At 49.0% G+C, this 23,191-nt stretch overlaps 1 protein-coding gene across 1 annotated transcript in view; it reads left to right on the top strand.

The window, feature by feature from the left end:
• Nucleotides 1-23,191, top strand: part of LOC147115028 (lethal(3)malignant brain tumor-like protein 4) — a 591,174-nt gene that overhangs the window by 337,781 nt on the left and 230,202 nt on the right. The window contains exon 18 of the mRNA XM_085993271.1: nucleotides 3,610-3,759. Within this exon, the coding sequence (XP_085849397.1) occupies nucleotides 3,610-3,759 (150 nt within the window). The remainder of the gene's footprint in view (nucleotides 1-3,609; nucleotides 3,760-23,191) is intronic.

The raw sequence follows: 23,191 nt of genomic DNA, 5'->3' as shown, positions 1-23,191 counted from the left end.
TAGCAACAGCTTCAGCGAGACCTTGCAGAGCCTGACTGGTGAAAAAAAAGCAACGAAAAGAAAAAAAACCTAACGAAATGGCTCCTGATTTTTGCCGGTGGCTTGAGCATTCTGGACAGTTAAACCAAAGTTTCCTGTACCAACCTGGGGAAGCTGCAACACAGGACCAGATGCCTGCTAAACAGTGGAAGCACCATGCTAAAGACAGAGCTAAGCGATCCAACAACCAGTGGATCAGATCAAAGCTTTGCAGTCCTGCCACATCCAGTCGTTTATGGTTGTGGACAATTAAACAACTAACAGGAGGAGGAGACTCCATGAACATCCACATCCTCAATGATGGCGGAGCCCAGCAGGTGAGTGCAACCATCTTTAGCCAGAAGTGCTGAATGGATGATCTGCCTCGGTCTCCTCCTGCAGTCCCCAACATCGCAGAAGCCAGTCTCCAGCCGATTTGATTCACTCCACATGATATCAAGAAAGGACTGAGCGCACTGGATACAGCAAAGGCTGTGGGCTCCGACAACATCCTGGCTGTCGTGCTGAAGACTTGTGCTCCAGAACTAGCCATGCTTCTAGCCAAGCTGTTCCAGTACAACTACAACACTGGCATCTACCCAACAATGTGGAAAACTGCCCAGGTATGTCCTGTCCACAAAGAGCAGGACAAATGCATCGGGCCAATTACCGCCCCATCAGTCTACTCTCAATCATCCGCAAAGTGATGGAACGTGTCATCAACATTGCTATCAAGCAGTACTTACCAATAACCTGCTCACCGATGCTCAGTTTGGGTAGCGCCAAGACCACTGGCTCCAGACCTCATTACAGCCTTGGTCCAAACATGGACAAAAGAGCTGAATTCCAGAGGTGAGGTGAGAGCGACAGTCCTTGACATCAAGGCAGCATTTGACCAAGTGTGGCATCAAGGAACCCTAGTAACATTGAGGTCAATGGGAATCAGGGGAAAACTCTCCACTGGCTGGAGACATACCTAGCACAAAGGAAGATGGTTGTGGTTGTTGGAGGCCAATCATCTCAGCCCCAGGACATCGCTGCAGTAGTTCCTCAGGGCAGTGTCCTAGGTCCAGCTATCTTCAGCTGCTTCATCAATGACCTTCCCTCCATCGTAAGATCAGAAGTGGGGATGTTCGCTGATGATTGCACAGTGTTCAGTTCCATTTGCAACTCATCAGATAATGAAGCAGCCCATGCCCGCATGCAGAAAGACCTGGACGATATTCAGGCTTGGGCTGACAAGTGGAAAGTAACATTTGCACTACATAAGTGCCAGGCAATGACTATTTCCAACAAGAGAGAGTCTAATCACCACCCCTTGACAGTCAACGGCATTACCATCACCAATTTCCCCAACATCTACATACTGGGGGGGTGGGGTCACCATTGACGAGAATCCTAACTGGACCAGCCACATAAATACTGTGGCTACAAGAGCAGGTCAGAAGCAGGGTATTCTGCGGCAAGTGTCTCATCCCCTGACTCCCCAAAGCCTTTCTACCATCTACAAGGCACAAGTCAGGAGTGTAATGGAATACTCTCCACTTGCCTGGATGAGTGCAGCACCAACACTGAAGAAGCTCAACACCATCCAGGACAAAGCAGCCCACTTGATTGACACCCTATTCACCACCTTAAACATTCACTCGCTCCACCACCGGCGCACTGTGGCTGCAGTGTGTGCCATCTACAAGATGCACTGCAGCAACTCGCCAAGGCTTCTTTGACAGCACCTCCCAAACCCACAACCTCTATGGCCTAGAAGGACAAGGGCAGCAGGCGCATGGGAATGCCATCACCTCCAATTTCCCCTCCAAGTTACACATCATCCTGACTTAGGAATATATCACCGTTCCTTCATCGTCACTGGGTCAAATTCCTGGAACTCTCTCGCTAACAACACTATGGGAGTACCTTCACCAAATGGACTGCAGCGATTCTTGAAGGCGGCTCACCACCACCTTCTCAAGGGCAATTAGGGATAGGCAATAAATCCTGGCCTTGCCAGTGATGCCCACATCCCAGGAATGAACTAAAAAGAAGTTTATTTTGCCCGTTTAAGCACCAATCTCCATGGGCATCAGTAGCTGAAAACATGCCCCACAAAGTTTTACAACTATTTCAAATGGGAATCAAAATTGTGTTTAAAGCATTGTAATCTTTTCATATGGTTCCAATTTTCATTTCTATAAAGTAAAGTCATAGTGCATGCTAACTATAAAATTGGATCAGCGATCGTACTCTTGTCTCTGAGTTAAAAGATTGTAGGGTTCAGCCTTACTCCAGGACTTGAGCACTAAATCTAGGCTGATACTTTAGTGCTGTACTGTATTGTCAGAAGTGCCATATTTCAGTTGGGTCATTAAACCATCTGCTGTTTAGTTGGTGTAAAAGATTGAGGTGAGGAGGAACTACTTCACTCAGAGGGTGGTAGGTCAATGGAATATGCTGCCCCAAAAAGCTGTAGAAGCTACATCATTACATAAATTTAAAACAGAAATAGACAGTTTCCTAGAAGTAAAGGGAATTAAGGGTTACGGGGAGCGGGCAGGAATTTGGACATGAGTCTAGGTTCGGATCGGCCATGGCCCTGTGGGTAGCAGAGTGGGCCCAGGGGCCGTGTAGCCTGATCCTGCTCCTATTTCATGTGTCTAATTCTGTTAGATTCAGGAGATGGTTCTGTGATAGTGGATTGGCGGTTAGGATCAGATCAGCCATGATCTTATTGAATGGCGGAGCAGGCTCGAGGGGCCGATTGGCCTACTCCTGCTCCTATTTCTTATGTTCTTATGTTCTTATTCCATTGTGCTTTCTTTATTAGGGAGTGTACTGTTGAGGTAACTGGGCGGAAGTTGTTTTCAGGGATAGAGGGTCAGGGCAGTGGTAGGTAGGGAGATGTGGATGGTGAGGGAGACAAGAAATTGATCAGAAATAGTTTTGCCAATGATCAAAAACTCAGAGATCACAAGTTTGCAAGATTGAGGAGGGGTCGTGCACACAGCTGGAGGAATTGATATCCACTGTAAAGTTGAGTGAAGACCAAAGGGAAGAGAATTTTGAGGAGAAGGGTCAAAGAGAATTTAGGTGAATATTTAGGTAATAACCACATTTGAAAAAGGCAAATTTCTGAAAATCCTTCAATAGAGTTCACAGTTTGTTATTTTTCAGCCTGTTACTAAAAGTAATTGGAAGGAAAATATAACGAGAAGAATGGATGCTGAGATTTGCGCACAAAAGCACTAGTAAAAGATAGATGATCCTACAGATAATCTATTAAGTCATCGAGAAAACAATTACCTTTTGATATGGACTTAGACTTACTGCTTTCAGTTATCTCAGCATCAGTCTTGGCTTGATTAGCCCCTTCTAAAGTTCAGAATACATTCAATTGATCATTTTCTTGATTGATGGATGTTATTTTTCATGCTATGGATTTTGTTGTACTTGGCCTGTTCATGTTGTGGGAAATGTATTTAGTTTTTGAGAGGAATGGAAAATGAAATAGTTTGATGTGTGATGTTGGGGGTTGTCAGGTTATCATCTAAGTTTAATAAAAATAACACAATATTCTCTGTTCTCTTGTGAATTTAGTGCTTTTGGCTGCCCCTATTCAGAGCTCAACCTGAAAAAAGAGTCAACAATTCAGGATAGACTTGGAGGAGAGAAACAGATGACCCTGGTGCCAATTCCTCTTGTTCCAAGAACCAAACGTCTTGATAGTAATGATTCAAATGAAACAAGGTAAGTGCCTTCTTCTAGATGTTCGGAATAAACTGAAACCTGTTCTGGGCTTTATTTTTGTGTAAATTTCTGTGTAATGGTGTGATAGCTCCTTTAAAGTGACATACATGGCAAAAACAATATTAGACATTTTCTATTTCGTGTCTTTGTAAGTAGCAGTAGCAATGAAATATTGTGTTTTTTCAGATCATTCTTCTGATGCACTTATGTGATTATTTTTGCAACAGGAATAATATATCATTTGTAAATTTAGACACTGTAGTTAATGCTTTTGAAAGCTACTTACGTAAATCAGCAGAAACAAGTACAGTTGTGTAGTACTGACAGAATGGTGTTCTTTTCTTAGCAAGGTTCAAGCTCCCTTACCTTTTTTTGATTCATTCATGGAATGTGGGTGTCATTGGCAAGGCCAGCATTTATTGCCCATCCCTAATTGTCTTTGAGAAGGTGGTGGTGAGCCCCCTTCTTGAATCACTGCAGTCCACGTGGGGAAGGTATTCCCACAGTGCTGTTAGGTAGGGAGTTCCAGGATTTTGACCCAGCGACGACGAAGGAACGGCGATATATTTCCAAATCAGGATGACTTGGAGGGGAACTCTTGGTCCTGCTGCCCTTGTCCTTCTCGTGGTAGAGATCGTGGGTTTGGGAGGTGCTGTCGAAGACGCCTTGCCGAGTTGTTGCAGTGCATCTTGTAGCTAGTACACACTGCAGCCACAGTGCGCCGGTGGTGGAGGGATGCTTAAGGTGGTGAATGGGGTGCCGATCAAGCCAGCTGCTTTGTCTGGGATGGTGTCGAGCTTCTTGAGTGTTGTTGGAGCTGCACTCATCCAGGCAAGTGGAAAGTACTCCATCACACTCCTGACTTGTGCCTTGTAGGTGGTGGAAAGGCTTTGGGGATTCAGGAGGAGAGTCACTCGCTGCAGGATTCCCAGCCTCTGACCTGCTGTTTTCACCTCAGTATTTATGTGGCTAGTCCAGTTAGGTTTCTGGTTAATGGTGACCCCCAGGATGTTGATGGTCGGGGATTCACGATGGTCATGCCGTTGAATGTCAAGGGGAGGTGGTTAGACTCTCTCTTGTTGGAGATAGTCATTGTCTGACCCTTGTGTGGGGCGAATGACACATGCCACTTATCAGCCCAAGCCTGAATGTTGTCCATGTCTTGTTGCAAGTGGGCACAGACTGCTTTATTATCTGAGGAGTTGCGAATGGCACTGAACACTGTGCTATCATCAGCGAACATCCACACTTCTGACATTATGATGGAGGGAAGGTCATTGATGTAGCAGCTGAAGATGCTTGGGCCTAGGACACTGCCCTGAGGAACTCCTGCAGCAATGTCCTGGGGCTGAGATGATTGGCCTCCAACAACTACAATCATCTTCCTTTGTGCTAGGTATGACTCTAGTCAGTGGAGAGTTTTCCCCCTGATTCCCATTGATTTGAATTTTACCAGGGCTCCTTGGTGCCACACTCGGTCAAATGCTGCCTTGATTTCAAGGGCAGTCACTCTCACCTCACCTCTGGAATTCAGCTCTTTTTTGTCCATGTTTAGACCAAGGCTGTAATGAGGTCTGGAGCCGAGCGGTCCTGGCGGAACCAGAACTGGGCATTGGTGACCAGGTTACTGGTGAGTAAGTGCCACTTGATAGCACTGACGACAACACCTTCTATCACTTTGCTGATAATTGAGAGTAGACTGATGGGGTGGTAATTGGCTGGGTTGGATTTGTCCTACTTTTTGTGGACAGGACATACCTGGGCAGTTTTCCACTTTGTCAGGTACATGCCAGCGTAATAGCTATATTGAACAGCTTGGCTTGAAGCGTGCCTAGTTCTGGAGCGCAAGTCTTCAGCACTACATCCTGTATGTTTACGGGGCCTACAGCCTTTGCTGTATCCAGTGCTCTCAGTGAATCGAACTGGCTGAAGACTGGCTTCTGCCATCATTGAGGGTGGGGATGTTGATGGAGCCTCCTCCTCCCGTTAGTTGTTTAATTGTCCACCACCATTCAGGACTGGATGTGGCAGGACCTTTAATCTGATAAATTGGTTGTGGGATCAATTAGCTCTGTCTATAGCATGCTGTTCCATTGTTTAGCATGCATGTAGTCCTGTGTTGTAGCGTCACCAGGTTGACACCTCATTTTTAGGTACGCCTGGTGCTGCTCTGGGCATGCTCTTCTACACCCTTTATTGAACTAGGGTTGGTCACCTGGTTTGATGGTAATGGTAGAGTGAGGGCTATGCCGGGTTTTGAGGTTACAGTTTGTGGTAGCATACAATTCTGGTGCTGCTGATAGCCCACAGCGCCTCATGGATGCCCAGTTTTGAGCTGCTAGATTTATTCATTTAGCACAGTGGTAGTGCCATGCAACATGATGGAGGGTGTCATCAGTGTGAAGATGGCTCCACAAGGCTATGGGTCCCGACAACATACTGTAGTGCTGAAGACTTGTGCTCCAGAACTAGCCGCGTCTCTAGCCAAGCTGTTCCAATATAGCTATTACACTGGCATCTACCTGACAAAGTGGAAAATTGCCCAGGTATGTCATGCGCACAAAAAGTAGGACAAATCCAACCCAGCCAATTACTGCCCCATCAGCCTACTGTCAATTATCAGCAGAGTGATGGAAGGTGTAGGGGGTTTCTCTTGCTTGCTCTGGTCTCCTGCCAGGCTCCTTGCAATAATTACCCGTGAGTGGTTCGACCCACTCGCCCCTACGGTCCTAGACCTTGGACTTAGGTGCAGGGAGCTGTAGTGCAGAAAAACTCAATAGACCAGGTCGAATAGCACGAAATGGATGCCTTTATTGAACAGTTTGCAGCATTATAAAATACATGTCATATGCACAGATTAAAGCAACTACAAGCATGCACACATCTATAAACTTAACTCTATAGAAATGGGGAACACACGGCACATCGTAAAAGGGGTAACACATTACAATTACCCTTAACTCCCTCCCCTATAACCTAACTAAGTTTCGATTTGAGGGACTCGGGATCATGCTCACCACTTTAAGAATTGCGAAAAAGGCTTTGCAGCCTTTCGACACAGCTTTCCGTCGTCACGTGGGATTGGAAGCTTCTGGCGCAGCTTGTTTTCCTCTTGGTTCTCCTGCGATGAGCGCTCGCCGATGTGATGTTGACGAACTGGAGTACCGGGCTCTGGGTGTCTTCCTGGGTCGTCGATGATCTCCCGATGACTCTTTATACAGTCATCATTGTCCTTCTGAGAGCTGGGGTACCTGGGCCCTGAGTGTCTTCTTCTCCGGCCTGGGTCGTCGATGATCTCCCGACAAAAGTACCCAGGCCTCCCTCGTCGTCTTCCCGTCGTGGCCGGGCCTTGCCTGGCCGAGCTGGCTTCCAAGCCGAAATCTTCTCGTCGTCCTTTCGTCGTGGCCGGGCCTTGCCTGGCCGAACACCGAACACGGTCCGAACCGAAGTGCTGCTTGGTTCCGATGGAGTCTGTCCCGAAGCGTACCGATGGAGAACTCTCTGATGGACTTTTCTTAATCCACAGTTATACCCTTTTGGAACATTCTTATCTCCCGCCAAATCATAGTCCTGTCTTTGTAATAATTTTGGCGGGCAGAACTCTCTGCAGGGGTGTTTTGTCTTCATAACGGGAGTCGGTGATAGCTGAACTGGCCTTCCTGGGCCGATAAAGTCTTTGCTTTGTTACCGTAACTTGGTTTGTATATTGATCGGTCTGGAGATTGCCCTGGATGGCTGTTAAACGGCTTCTCTTTGTACAGTGTAATGGGTTTAAGCGTTCGTTCAATTGTCCGCCCATTTCTTGATGGGTCTCATCCTGCCACCCAAATCTGTCCTGTACTTGTAATCTAATCAATATGTATACTCAGTTCCATGAGTTTCGGCTTCCCGAAACTGGTTTTCGCGGGCTTTTAATGTCCTCAATCCACAAGCCTGTCTGGCTTGCAGTAACAGAAATTCAAATGGTCCCAGAAACTGGTCACGAGGTCTGGCGGCCATTTTGTGTGCCCTTTTATCAAAGGTTTCTCTGTAAAAGCTTCTTTTGGTCAATAAAGCTGTTTTATTAACCCTACTTTTCTACGTGATTATTTAATGAAAATTTCGCGAATCTTACAGTCCCTCCTGTGATTCTGATAGCTTGCTTAAAGTATCAATAGCCCTTGGTGAGCAAATTTTTCCTGATTCCTCACATCCAAACATTCCTGGTAATTAACTACCTATAACCCCCACGACACATGCAGTTCCCATTTCAGAAAAATTACATTGTGTACAGTTGGACAACCATAGGCAGTACTACCTCAAACTATAACACATTCATCTTTCAGATGTGAAGGGGCCGATACCCCTTACAGCACCTGCATACACATTTTGTTAATCAAAAATAGAAAAACCAATCAACGGTTATAACACAACAGTATTCATACACTTAAATCATATAGTAACCAAAACCAAGAGTGGAGGGACGCTTTATCCTTTAATACATAGCAGCCTAAGCGGGGGTCTCTTCCTCCACTCGTACATAGCGTTCTCTCCATTCTCCTGTGTTCTCGTGCCTCTGGAGGTGTTTGCCTCTCTTGCAATGCACGAACAGTAAATATATTACAATCAAAACCTGACACACTACTAGGATGTGGGATGCTATTCTAATCCAGGGCGGGATCTCTATATTAGTGAACAGGTCCCACCATGGTGGGGTGACTATGTCTAATATGTCTTTCCCTATCTCCAATGTCTTCTGCTCTAGTGTGTAAAAATGCTTCTGTGAGACTATTACGGCTTTTAAAATCTTGGTGAGGTGTTCGGGGAGAGGGGGCATGACATAACCAAAATGCGCAACGAATCGCTAAAAATCCATGAAATTCTCTTTTACAGTGAGGTGAACGGTGGAAGGTACAGGAATGGGGACAATTCGCTGTTGTGCCACTTGAACTTCAGCCCTGGGTTTGAAACAGAAACTGCTGTCACTGACCGGACACCACCCGTGCTGTCCGTGATGGTAGTGAGGCGCTGCAGTGGTAACACAGTATGTACCACCTCTGATATATGCCACCTGCGGGGGCACATGGTCTTTTGCCATTGCCTCCATGGTGCAATTTACCGGCTTCGCGCTAGCGGCTCTGAACCCGCACTGTGGTTTTAAAAAGGCATTCAAGTGCTAGGGACACAGGATGATGTGTGCTCCCCGGCTTCGACACCCCGAGAGGTCGGTGCCTGTCATCGTACGCTCCCATCTGATGACATAAGGCGGGATCACTGCGTAACGAATGTGCGCACCCCCCTGAATGACTCCAATGTTCTCTACCCTGTGTACCGGGGCGGGTTTTGCTGTGGGACCCAACACCGGCATCCTCACCACTATTCCCATGATAGTGTGATTCGAGCGTCCGCAGTCCATTGGGACTGGGTACGCCTCTGCAGCTAGTCTGAGCTGGCATGGACTTAATGCGTTCTCAAAAGGGTGGAGCGCTTGCAAGTGCTTATTGCTGATCCAGGACGGGACCAAACCTTGTTTTAAATCCTCCAGATTACTGCGGCCCTCTCCCAGTAACCACGCCCCGTATAGCACACAAGCCTCGTTCTGTGCAGCCTGATCGGACGCATTCCGATCCTCCCTAATCAGTGCATTTACCGTTCTAGCGTGTTTCTCCAGCTCAGCGATTATTTCTTTTAAGTGTAGTGTCATGGCCTGGTCCTCATGTAGCTCAGAACCCACTACCTTATTTTCGTTTGTCAGTATGTTCCTTAACTGGGCCTTTAGACCATTAACCTGTGTCTGCAGCTCCATGTTGTCTAGAGCGTTGACAACAGATGTCCCGGTACTAAAAGCAGTGAAAATGTCATTTACAGTACCCCTTCTTTGTCTTCCTACCCGATCCAAAACTTCCTGTGGTGTGGTGTACAATTTGGCTTTGTCGATGTCGGCAAAGTCAAATTCATAAAATTGTCTGAACATCCTGGTTAACAGGACCTGGTACAATTGCTCCGTCTCCTTGGGACACCACCCCAGCAATCGTACCTCAGTGAGGTTTAAAATCACCGAGGCCACCGCGTAGTGTACCCCTTGGTACAGCATCTGACCAGTGGGTACCAATACTAAACCGTTCCCGGGTCCCTTTGTGGTGGTGGGGCACCCTTCCTTCTGGGCTAGTGCTACCGGAATCGTGGGCAGGGGCTTGCGTGGGCGGGTGATGAGTTCAGTGGCGTTTACCGAAATCGGGGAGAATGGGACTCCGCACGCCCGGGTGCTGACGTCCCACCTCATCCCTTTCCCTTCATCCTGCCACTGTCTCTGGAAAAAGATGGATATGCCTTTGGGGCAAACGTACTTCGAACCCCACATGCAGACATATATCCCTTCATCTGGTTCCCACCATTTGTCCCAACACACACGTAATTGTCCGTGAGTCCCCGTAATTGTCCGATGGGTATTGTTACCCAGTCGCTCCCACTCGATTGTAGAGTTCTTCATATTCTTTCCCAGCTTTCGGAGCCACCACCATCTACTTAGCGGTACGTTCCCATTACACACCAAACAGATCCTCTTTCCCACGGTAACGCTGACTCTGGGTGCAATGATCCTCACCCGAGGGCACAGTAACGAAGTCTCTTGGTAGGCAAACCCGAATTTGCTGGAGTATTCTGTAGAATTCGACCCCAGCCATCCTGGCCATCTCCCTTGGTGGAAGTAGGTGGCGGTTTCCTCAACCTCTCACTTCCCCGTCCCATCCGTCGCGATGGGGGCTGTGCCCCGGAGCATCCGAACACGACGACGTCCTTGGTGCGGCCTCGGTAGGCCAGCCCGCACCCGATCGCCGCGAGCACCACGAGAATCCTCTCCATTGTATCCCTGGTTTCTGTAACCGATAAGATGATGTAGCCAGGCTCCCAATAGGCGCTGGCCTAATTAAACAGATGCTCGGGTCCCCTGACCCCGCTTCCAAACAAACACACATACTGGGCAGACTTTGAAAACTACCTTTTAAAACATCCCCATCATCTTAAACTTTACATGCCTTAAACTAACATTAAAATTACTTAACTTAACTTATCATTACCTAAACTTATGTACAGCGCCGCCCTCCTTAGGGCGGCCTACCTAATTCCTGTGAGGGCTGCAGCGTGCCGCTCCCTGTGGCGGGGCTGCACTGACCTTCGGCTTTGATCCTCCGCAGCCTGTCGCTGCTGAACGGGAATCGTGTCTTTCCTGGGCTACCCTGGATCGAGGTTGGGGGAAGTAAGGAGAATCTGACCAAAACTTTCTGGGCTGAGGCATCCAAGCCGACCTACGAGGGGGCGCCTTGGGCGAGGCTCCCAGGGCTAACGGGACCTTCACCGTCGCAGCCTGTGGTCCCACCACAGCTGCCGGCTCCGGCTCCCTTCCCTCAGGCTCCGCCCCCCCGGGGCTGGGATCCGTGGCATCCGACTCCACCCCACCTGTCCCCACAGGTGGTGAGTCTCCGCCCCCAATCCCTACCTCCCCTAAGCTCGAGTCGGGGGCGAGACCTTCGTCCTCCGACTCCTCCTCCTCCGTGATCGGTTCAGGGGCGGGGTCGAGCTGTTCGGGCTCTTCCTCGTCCGAATCCCAAACTAACGGGGAGACCTCCCACTCCAATGGGATGACTCCTCCCCTCACACAGGCTGCAGTTCCAGCCTGTGTGGTCTGTGACCCTGTCTCAGGCTGAGGATTTCTGTCCTCAGACCTGGCCCCTGTTGTTGGCCCTTGTGCACCCGGTTTAAACAGTTTACACTGGTTAATGTGAAACCATTTAGTACGTCGGGGCACCTTCACTGCGTACACCATGGGGCTGGCCTTGTCTACAATGCTGTAGGGCCCCATGTACAGTGGTTCTAAACTCCCTACTCGGGCATAGTTCCTAACCATGACCTGGGCTCCGACTTCCCACTCTTGCTTGTTACGGGGTTCCAGCAACAGTCGATTGCCCTGATGCTGTCTCCCCATGTTCCCAGCCGCTTGCTCATAAACCTGTTTCAGGCGCTCCAAAAGGGTTTGGACGAACTTGTCCCGATTCACCTCTTGGAGCTGGCCCTCAGTGAGCACCGGGGCTAGTACATGGGTGGGTGTTCGCATGATCCTCCCAGTCATTAACTCGTGCGGGGAGTACCCCGTACTTTTGGACTGGCTGGCCCGGATCCCCATGCGGACTAGAGGCAGGATCTCCGCCCACTTCTGGGGCGAGCCCATTGCCTCGTTCCTCAGCTTTTCCTTGAGGGTCCGGTTCATGCGTTCAACAATCCTGGATGACTGGGGATTGTGCGCTACGTGCCACTTCCCTTCAATGCCCAAGAGCATGAGGGTGTTCTGCATCACTTGGCCGGTGAAATGACTCCCTCGGTCGGACTCCACAAACCGGGGGAGCCCCCACCGTGAGAACACTTCCCGGATCAAGATCTTGGCAGTACCCAGCGCCGTAGCTGTTCTACACGGGAAGGCTTCTACCCACTTGGTAAACACATCCACCAGGACAAGGCAGTACTTATAGCCTCCCTGTGCGGTGGGCAGGGGCCCTATGTAGTCGACCTGTATCGACTGCCATGGTCCCTCTACCCTCCTGATGTGCCCCATGGGCACCTTCCTTTTCTGGGGGTCTGGATTGTTTGCAGCGCACACAAGACAGCTTGTACAGAACTCGCGGACATCGTCTCGAAGTCCCGGCCACCATCCCGCCTGCTCTACCCGTTGCCAGGTAACCTCAGGCCCGGGGTGTCCTGCCCCTGGACCCTCATGGGCCAGTTGAAGGAATTCCCTCCGGTGCTGCTGCGGCACAACCCACTGTTCCTCCCGGAACAACATGCCTTCCTTGACGGAGAGGGCTGCCGTACTGTACGGACCTTCTACCTGCTTGCCCTCAGCGATAGCATTGAGGACTGTTTTCAGGGCGGGATCCAGGGTTTGGACGGTCTTTAGGTCTAGGGGCGGTGTCACCCCTGTGTTCCCTGGCATCCCCTCCCTGCCTCGGATCGCTGCCACGGGTCCGGGTCCATAGGGGTCCCAGAAAATGCCATTGCGGGCACCCTCCCTGGCTAGCGCATCCGCCTGCTGGTTACCCTGACTGCGGGGTTCTGTGGTGGAATGAGCCTTCACCTTGTGGATGAACACTTCCCCTTCCTCCCCCACTGCTGCCAGGATCTTTTCCAGCAAGGGCTTAACTGTTAAAGGTCGTCCGTCCGCGGAGGTGTATCCGCGACGAGACCAAATGGCCAGGTATTCTGCACACGAATTGCATGTGAACATGCTGTCCGAGCAAATTGTGTATGGGGTTGGGAAGATCTCGAGGTGGGTAACCACGTACGCCACCGCGGACAGTTCAGCCTGCTGTGCGCTCATAGTGCTGGGGAGCCTAATCGCCAGGGCAATGTTTGCCGCGGGGTCATAAACTCCACACCCTGTGAGTCGTTCGCCAGCAGATACCGTGCTGGAACCGTCTACGTAGATCTCGCAGCCTGTGGGGTGTATCCCGGCCCGTAAACCTATGTTGACCTCCCATACCCCTTCGACGGAACACCGATGGGCTGTTCCGGGATATACCAGGCTGGCCGCGAGCTTCGGCTCGCAAAGACCTTTAACCTTGAGCTCCATCTGGGAAAGGAGGAGGGTCCAGCGCGCAATCCGAGCGCTGCTTACGGTCCCATCCTTAATCCTTCCATCCAGAAGCATCTTTGTGGGTGTGTGGTGGGTGAGGAGAGTGATGGGAGAGGTTCCTGTGAAGATCGCTGATCTGTTCACAGCCCAATGCGTGGCCAGGAGATGCCGTTCGCAATTGGAAAAACTCCTCTCCACATCCGTAAGCACCCTGGAGGAGTAGACCACCGGCCGCAGCTTGCCGTGTCGCTCCTGGAGCAGCACGGCACTCAGGCTGTCTCCACTGGCGGCTACTTCCAGGAAAAACTCCTCCCCCCCATCTATGGCCCCTAGGGCTGGCGCAGTCTGCAGGTCCCTTTTCAGCTTCTCGAATGCTGCCTGACAACCCTTGTCCCAGGACCACTCGACTCCCTTGTGTAAGAGTCGGAGTAGCGGGGCTGCTGTGGCTGCATAGTCCTCGATGAAGCCTCTGCAGTACCCGGTCAGTCCCAAAAAGGACCTCACACCCGTTACTGTGTTAGGAATCGGCAAATCTTGCACCGATTCCCGCCTAGCCTTATCTATGGTTCTTTCCCCAGCGCGGATGGTCAGACCCAGGAATTTCACCTCCTGCTGGCCGATCCGTGCTTTCTTTGGGTTTACTTTAAAACCCTTCCTTTCCAGTAGCTCCAATAATTCGGCTAATAGTGGGCCGTGCTCCTCCCTTGAATCTGTGAACAGGAGCAAGTCGTCCACATACTGCACTATTTGATTGGGCTGGCTGAATTCCTTTAAACTTCCTGCCATGCACTGATGGAAAATGCTGGGGCTGTTGTGAAAACCCTGTGGCAAGCAGTTCCAAGTGTACTGTTGCCCTTTAAAAGTAAAGGCAAACTTGTACTGATCCTCCCGCCGCAACGGAATGGACCAAAAACCGTTCGAGATATCCAGCACCGTGAACGTGGTCGCGGATGCTGGAATACTCCCTATTAGGTCGGCAACTGCTGCTACCATGGGCGCACAGGCTGGGGTGTTACTGTTGAGGACTCTGTAGTCTACCGTGGCCCTCCATGAATTGTCCGGCTTCCTTACCGGCCATAATGGGTGATGCGCTATCAATTACTCATAAAAGACTGAGAGTTAAGAGAGTAACTAAAGGCTTTTATTAACAAAAGAATGAAGGTCTGCCTCGAGTGGTCGACCGGTCCAGAAATACAAAGGGCTGGGGAGCAGTCACCTTTATACTAGGACTTGTGGGAGGAGTCAGCCGAGGCATGTCCAGGCATGTACACAGTGGAATACAAACAGTGGTTTACCACAATGGGGAGTTCACGTGAGTGGCTATCAGCCTCAACACGCCCTGCTGCACCAATGAAGATATTGCTGTCTCCATGTCGGGTTCTGCTTCCTTGGGGAAGTTATACTGCTTTTGGGGTCGGATCATGGGGTCCCCGTCTACGCTGACCTCAAACCCGGTGACCCTCCCACAGTCATGCTTGTGGGCGGCAAACGCGGTCAGATTGTCCGACACAAACGCTTGCAAGTCCGTTGGGACGTCCGCAACCATAAGCTCGAGGTCGTAACCTCCTGACGGCTTCATGGTGCACAGGGCCCCCTTTTCTCCCTTCCCTGGGATCACGACTACCTTGCCTAACCCATTCTCGGCTCCCCAGAGACAGTGATTTCTAAGGCCCACGAGGATCCCGTGTTCCACCAAGAAATCAGACCCGAGGATGCCTTTACCACCCCCCTCGTTCCACTTCATCAGGATACACGTCCATGTGGTGTGGAGTGCTCCCAAATGAATGGAGAGCGGGATGGAGAACGCGCCAGCCTGTTCTTTGCCTGTGAAACCCGCTACTGAGAATGGAGCCTGGGTAGACAGAGGTGAGGCAAAAGGTTTAGCTGTGTGGATCACGGTACATGATGCCCCCGTATCCAACAGGTAACTACCCTTTTCCTTCTCTACCTCCATCTCCACAAGGGGTCTTCTCCACGCGTCATACCGGAGCGGACACAGGTAGACGGGCTGCGCGGGCTTTAGTCATTGGGGCGCTGCGGTTTGGGCTGGGGGAGCAACAGGGCCGTTGGCGACTGCCACCTTCCCCTGCGAGGTCATTAGAGACCGCATTGCCTCTAAAACTGACTCGATCGCATTGGGATGGATCGACACATCGGCTCCTTTCTTCCGGATGTGCGTTTGGGCTGGGGCTGAGGGAGCTTTTCCCTTTAAATCCTTCCAGGGATTTTTACAGTCCCGGCGCCAGTGACCTTCCTTCCCACACCCGTAACAACTATTCTTGGCTTGGGGAGGGCGATTCCCCTCCTGATGCCATTCCTTTTTAACACGAGCTGCAGGCCTCGCCTCATGCACCTTTCCCTTCGGGGGAGGCACTTCCTTACTCCTGCTGTTCCTGTAACCTATCGTGAGCTGATCAAGTACTATCTCCTCCGTGGAGCGGGGGTTATTGGGGTCAAACCATGTTTTGGCCTGCTCCCTCACCTGTGGCAAGCAATTGGTGACCAGGCACCGGAGCCAATGAGCCCTTTGACCATCGTCCAGGCCGGCCCGCCCGGGCAGCTGCGCCGATACACTGGCCACAACCTTCCAGCGAAAACCCGTGGGTGCTCTCCCTCTAGCTGTACCGTCCTATCCAATCGGAGGAACGGGCTTCCGTCATTTTCCCCCATAACCTCCATGATCTCGTCCCGTAAAACCTCATACTCCCGGTGCCCTCTCTTGCTCTCGTCAGAGAGACACTGGAGGATCGAGCTGTCCAGGGAGAACAGCAGCATTCTGGACTGCTCTCTCCCGTCGCAGTCATTAACTGCTGCGGTCTGCTCCACGTCCCTAAAATGGACGGAGGGATCTCCTGATTCGGAGAGTTTTGGGATGTGGCTTATCATTGCCCTTAGCTGTTGTGCGCTGTGGGGCATTACGATCTGATTCACGAGGGGTCCGTCATCGCCATTGTCTTCGTTCGGACCGAGCCTCCGGTGTCGAGCGGGACACATCGGTGCCGGCTTCGACCCTACTACCTGGGGTTGCTCTATCTCAGGAATCTCTTCGACTAACTCCACCGGTTCCTCCCCCTCAACCCAAGACTCATTATAGCTGGGCGGTGCCGAGGGCTCGGTGGTTGGTACCCTAACTGCCTCTCGCGGAATCGGTCTTTTGGATTCCCTGGCTAACTGTAGATGGCTCGCTGGTGGGTTTATGAGACACACCAAGCCGTTTGCCTTCGCTAGGGCCGTTCTGAGGTCCTCTAGCTCCCTTTGGCAAGCGCTATGGTCGGTGTTCTCAGACCTATCCTCGATGGCCATCTTGTACGCTGCTCTAGCTCCCAGAATACTCTCTTCCTGTACCTTTACCTGCTGAGCTAGGCGGGCACACCTGTCTCTCATTCTTCCTTCACTGGTCTTGGCCTCAGTGACCTGACACTCCAAGTAATCTATCTTGGTCTCATGGCGAGTGGTTACGGAGTGGCGTTCCTGATTCAGCGCGTTGAGCGATGCAATCAGTCTCTTACCTCACGCAACCTTTTCCTCTACTTCTGCTAGTAACCCTTTGATCTGGGCCGTCTGTGCTACAACGACTTGGTCCAAAAGCTGGACTTGCTTCTTGTAGCACATCAGCCAGACCGCCTTTTCTACAGATCTTTTGTGCTCTTTGCTTTCTGTCCACTTGATGGCTGCGTCTAGCGGGCGCCTATCTCTTAATAGGTCGGATATCCACTGTTTTGTAAGGTTTACCTTCCCAAAAACATAATCCGCTATTCTCTCATCCATCACATTTCGTTTATTCAGACCTTGACCTAACACACTACATTCCTGCTGCCAAGGTCCTGCCGCGGTCGCCATCTCTGTAGGGGGTTTCCCTTGCTTGCTCTGGTCTCCTGCCAGGCTCCTTGCAATAATTACCCGTGAGTGGTTCGACCCACTCGCCCCTACGGTCTTAGACCTTGGACTTAGGTGCAGGGAGCTGTAGTGCAGAAAAACTCAATAGACCAGGTCGAATAGCACGAAATGGATGCCTTTATTGAACAGTTTGCAGCATTATAAAATACATGTCATATGCACAGATTAAAGCAACTACAAGCATGCACACATCTATAAACTTAACTCTATAGAAATGGGGAACACACGGCACATCGTAAAAGGGGTAACACATTACAATTACCCTTAACTCCCTCCCCTATAACCTAACTAAGTTTCGATTTGAGGGACTCGGGATCATGCTCACCACTTTAAGAATTGCGAAAAAGGCTTTGCAGCCTTTCGACACAGCTTTCCGTCGTCACGTGGGTTTGGAAGCTTCTGGCGCAGCTTGTTTTCCTCTTGGTTCTCCTGCGATGAGCGCTCGCCGATGTTGACGAACTGGAGTACCGGGCTCTGGGTATCTTCCTGGGTCGTCGATGATCTCCCGATGACTCTTTATACAGTCATCATTGTCCTTCTGAGAGCTGGGGTACCTGAGCCCTGAGTGTCTTCTTCTCCGGCCTGGGTCGTCGATGATCTCCCGACAAAAGTACCCAGGCCTCCCTCGTCGTCTTCCCGTCGTGGCCGGGCCTTGCCTGGCCGAGCTGGCTTCCAAGCCGAAATCTTCTCGTCGTCCTTTCGTCGTGGCCGGGCCTTGCCTGGCCGAACACCGAACACGGTCCGAACCGAAGTGCTGCTTGGTTCCGATGGAGTCTGTCCCGAAGCGTACCGATGGAGAACTCTCTGATGGACTTTTCTTAATCCACAGTTATACCCTTTTGGAACATTCTTATCTCCTGCCAAATCATAGTCCTGTCTTTGTAATAATTTTGGCGGGCAGAACTCTCTGCAGGGGTGTTTTGTCTTCATAACGGGAGTCGGTGATAGCTGAACTGGCCTTCCTGGGCCGATAAAGTCTTTGCTTTGTTACCGTAACTTGGTTTGTATATTGATCGGTCTGGAGATTGCCCTGGATGGCTGTTAAACGGCTTCTCTTTGTACAGTGTAATGGGTTTAAGCGTTCGTTCAATTGTCCGCCCATTTCTTGATGGGTCTCACCCTGCCACCCAAATCTGTCCTGTACTTGTAATCTAATCAATATGTATACTCAGTTCCATGAGTTTCGGATTCCCGAAACTGGTTTTCGCGGGCTTTTAATGTCCTCAATCCACAAGCCTGTCTGGCTTGCAGTAACAGAAATTCAAATGGTCCCAGAAACTGGTCACGAGGTCTGGCGGCCATTTTGTGTGCCCTTTTATCAAAGGTTTCTCTGTAAAAGCTTCTTTTGGTCAATAAAGCTGTTTTATTAACCCTACTTTTCTACGTGATTATTTAATGAAAATTTCGCGAATCTTACAAAGGTGTTGTTGACAGTGCTATCAAGCGGCACTTACTCACCAATGACCTGCTAACCGATGACTGGAAATGAAATTCAATCCGGAGAAGTCTGAGGTAAATGGTAGGATACTGAGAAGTGTAGAGGAACAGAGGGACCTTGGAGTGCATGTACACAGATCCCTGAAGGCAGCAGGACGGGTAGATAAGGTGGTTAAGAAGGCATACGAGATATTTTCCTTTATTAGCCGAGGCATAGAATATAAGAGCAGGGAGATTATGCTAGAACTGTATAAAACACTAGTTAGGCCACAGCTAGAGTACTGCGTACAGTTCTGGTCCCCACATTACAGGAAGGATGTGATTGCACTTGAGAGGCTCCAGAGGAGATTTACAAGGATGTTGCCAGGACTGGAGAATTTTAGTTATAACTGGGATTTAGTTATAATGAGCTGGGGTTGTTTTTTTTTGGAACATAGGAGGCTGAGGAAAGAATTAATTGAGGTGTATAAAATTATGAGGGGCCTAGATAGGATGGATAGGAAGGACCCATTTCCCTTACCAGTGTAAGGGGTCTTTTTAACGAGCTTGTGGTGTGCGAGATCGATTCTTGATTTCACACTGCTCGTGAGCGGTTTCGAAGCGCTCCCCCTCACTGATTCTAGACACTGGACTTATTGTCAGACTACCTTGATGTGTTGGCCCAACTTGTGACTCGGAAGACAAATGGATCAGGTGAGACAAGGTAGGTTTTAAAATTAATGGTTTCTTTATTTATAAGGAGAATAAAAACACAGGGAACAAAGAAACAACACAGACAAAATCATTAACACGCCTCCCAATGGGAACTAAAATTTAACACACAAGAATTACTTTGACTATCTTAAAATACATCAATTCATTAGCTGCGGTATAATAAAACGGGGGTGGGGAAAGCGCGCGGTACAACGAAGGATAAATAACACTCCCGATTACAAAGCCCTTAATATTAAAACCCTCCCGTCTCTAAAGTATCCCTCTACTAGGTCAGCTAGGTGGAGTTGGGCCTCTGTGCTCACCAGGGTTTTAAAAACTGTCCTCGACCTTGGTGCTCCTGTAGCTTCCGGGATTCCCGATTGATCTTCCTTCTGGGACGGGCTCCTGAACCTGCTCGAACTTGTAGAACCTCCGTGCTCCTCGAACCGTAATCGAACCTCCTAATCGGACCTCTCCACTCGAACCGTTCAACTTAACCTTAACCTCTCGTTGTTCTCTGCCTCCGATCGTACCTTCTGCCCGTCGATTTTCCCCCAACAGTTATACCGTTTCCTTGCCCTTATCTTTGGCGCCAAATCAGGGGTTTTCTTTTGTCAAAGTTTTGGGCCGGCTACTTTGACAAAAGCTGGTACTTGAGTTTAACGACTTTAATCGTGGCCGAAACCAAACTGATGGGTTATGTCCCGTGTCCCGCTGAGTTTGATGCAGATAATGGGTCTTGTCTGTGCTCTGTGATTTCAGTGATGGGTTTACATTTATCTGGCGATTAACATGACCTTTTCAAGTGCAAGTCCTTTGTTTTTGACTTCGTTACTGCTGCTACCTTTATTACCATATCAATTGCAGTCAGTCTGGAATTTTCCAATCGGTGGTGACTCAGGTTTCTTTAAGGTATTGCAGTGGTATGTCCTTCTGAAATGAGTCATGTGATCTGCCGACTCCATCTTGTGCTCTTAAAAATGTGGCCATTTCAGGGGTTTTAAAATGTAGGCTGTATTTTCCTGGATTTTGCGAATCCTACACCAGAGAGGTCAATAAGCAGGGGGCATAGATTTGAAGTAATTAGTAGAAGGATTAGAGGGGAATTGAGGAGAACTTTTTTCACCCAGAGGGTGGTGGGGGTCTGGAACTTCCTTCCCTAAAGGACATTAGTGAACCAGATGGGTTTTTACGAAAAAACTTGGTTATGGTTAAGATAAAATGATCAAGTTGATTATAATATTATTACCTATAAAAATAATGATGCTATGCTTGTTATAATGTTAATTCAAAAATAAAAAGAAGCAAAAGGATATTTGAAATATAATTTCAGTGATTCTACACTCCCAATGGAGAGCCTCGTTCAGTGGGAGCATGGGTTGGAGGTTGGTCTATAACAGAGTGAGAACATAAGAACATAAGAAATAGGAGCAGGAGTAGCCCATACAGCCCCTCGAGCCTGCTCCGCCATTCAATAAGATCATGGCTGATCATCGACCTGAACTCCACTTTCCCGCCTGAACTCCATATCCCTTGATTCCCCTAGAGTCCAAAAATCTATCTGTCTCAGTGTGGAATGTACTCAAAGACTCAGCATTCACAGCCCTCTGGGGTAGAGAATACTAAAGATTCACAACCCTCCAAGTGAAGAAATTCCTCCTCATCCCGGCCTTAAATGGCCTACCCCTTATCCGGTAATGTAGGAAATGTTGCAGCCAATTTGCACTCAGCAAGCTCCCACAAACAGCAATGTGATAATGACAAAATAATCTGTTTTTGTAATGTTGATTGAGGGATAAATATTTGCCAGGAAACCAGAGATAACTCCTGCTGTTCTTCAAAATAGTCCCATAGGATCTTTTACCTATGGATATGATATGATTGGGATTACGGAAACATGGCTCCAGGGTGACCAAGGCTGGGAACTCAACATCCAGGGGTATTCAATATTCAGGAAAGACAGGCAAAAAGGAAAAGGAGGTGGGGTAGCATTGCTGGTTAAAGAGGAGATTAACACAATAGTAAGGAAGGATATTAGCTCTGATGACGTGGAATCTGTATGGGTAGAGCTGAGAAATACCAAGGGGCAGAAAATGTTAGTGGGAGTTGTATACAGAGCCCCAAACAGTAATGCCGAGGTTGGTGATGGCATTAAACGGGAAATTAGAGATGCGTGTAATAAGGGCACAGCAGTTATCATGGGTGACTTTAATCTACATATAGATTGGGCTAACCAAATGAGTAACAATACTGTGGAGGAGGAATTCCTGGAGCGTATACGGGATGGTTTCCTGGACCAATATGTCGAGGAACCAACTAGAGATCAGGCCATCTTAGACGGTATTATGTAATGAGAAAGGATTAATTAGCAATCTTGTTGTGCGAGGCCCCTTGGGGCGGAGCGATCATAATATGATAGAATTCTTCATTAAGATGGAGAGTGAAGTATTTGACTCAGACTAGGGTCCTGAATTTAAATAAAGGAAACTATGATGGTATGAGGCACGAGTTGGGTAGGATGGATTGGGGAATGTTACTTAAAGCGTTGACGGTGTATAGGCAATGGCAAACATTCAAAGATCGCATGGATGAACTACAGAATTTGTTCATCCCTTTTTGGCATAAAAATAAAACAAAAAAGGTGACTCAACCGTGGCTAACAAGGGAAATTAGAGATAGCATAAGATCCAAGGAGAGGACATATAAATTGGCCAGAAAAAGCAGCAAACTTGCAGATTGGGAGCAGTTTAGGATTCAGCAAAGGAGGACAAAGGGATTAATTAAGAGGGGGAAAATAGAGTGGAACAAAGAAATGGCTTCCCAATTAAATACATACTTTGGTTCTGTCTTCACAAAGGAGGACACAAATAACCTCCCAGAGATGTCGGGGAACATAGGGTCTAATGAGAGGGAGGAACTGAATGAAATCAGTATTTGTAGGGAAATGGTGTTAGGGAAATTGACGGGATTAAAGGCCGATAAATTCCCAGGGCCTGATAATCTACATCCTAGGGTACTTAAGGAAGTGGCCCTAGAAATAGTAGATGCATTGCTGGTCATCTTCCAAAATTCTATAGATTCTGGAACAGTTCCCATGGATTGGAGGGTAGCTAATGTTACCCCACTATTCAAAAAAGGTGGTAGAGAGAAAACGGGGAATTATAGACCGGTAAGCCTGACATCGGTAGTGGGGAAAATGCTAGAGTCCATTATAAAAGATGTAATAGCAGAGCACTTGGAAAACAGTGACAGGATCGGACAAAGTCAACATGGATTTACAGAAGGTAAATCGTGCTTGACTAATCTACTGGAATTTTTTGAGGATGTAACTGGTAGAATAGATAAGGGAGAACCAGTGGATGTGATGTATTTGGAATTTCAGAAGGCTTTCGATAAGGTTCCGCATAAGAGATTAGCGTGTAAAGTTAAAGCACATGGGATTGGGGGCAAGGTACTGACTTGGATAGAGAACTGGCTGGCAGACAGGAAGCAAAGAGTTGGAATAAACAGCTCTTTTTCCGTGTGGCAGGCATTGACTAGTGGGGTACCGCAGGGATCGGTCCTAGGACCCCAGCTATTCACAATATATATTCATGATCTGGACGAGGGAACTAGATGTAATATCTCCAAGTTTGCAGACGACACAAAGCTGGGTGGGCATGTGTGCTTTGAGGAGGATGCCGAGTAACTCCAGTATGATTTGGACAGGTTGGGTGATTGGGCAGATGTATGGCAGATGCAGTATAATGTGGATAAATGCGAGGTTATCCACTTTGGTGGCAAAAACAGGAAGGCAGTACAAAC

Source organism: Somniosus microcephalus, chromosome 7 (genome assembly GCF_052327205.1).
Source record: "Somniosus microcephalus isolate GS21.2 chromosome 7, FLI_Smic_1.0, whole genome shotgun sequence".
In the NCBI taxonomy this organism is placed as follows: domain Eukaryota; kingdom Metazoa; phylum Chordata; class Chondrichthyes; order Squaliformes; family Somniosidae; genus Somniosus; species Somniosus microcephalus.
This window is presented reverse-complemented; position numbering and strand designations above follow the sequence as displayed.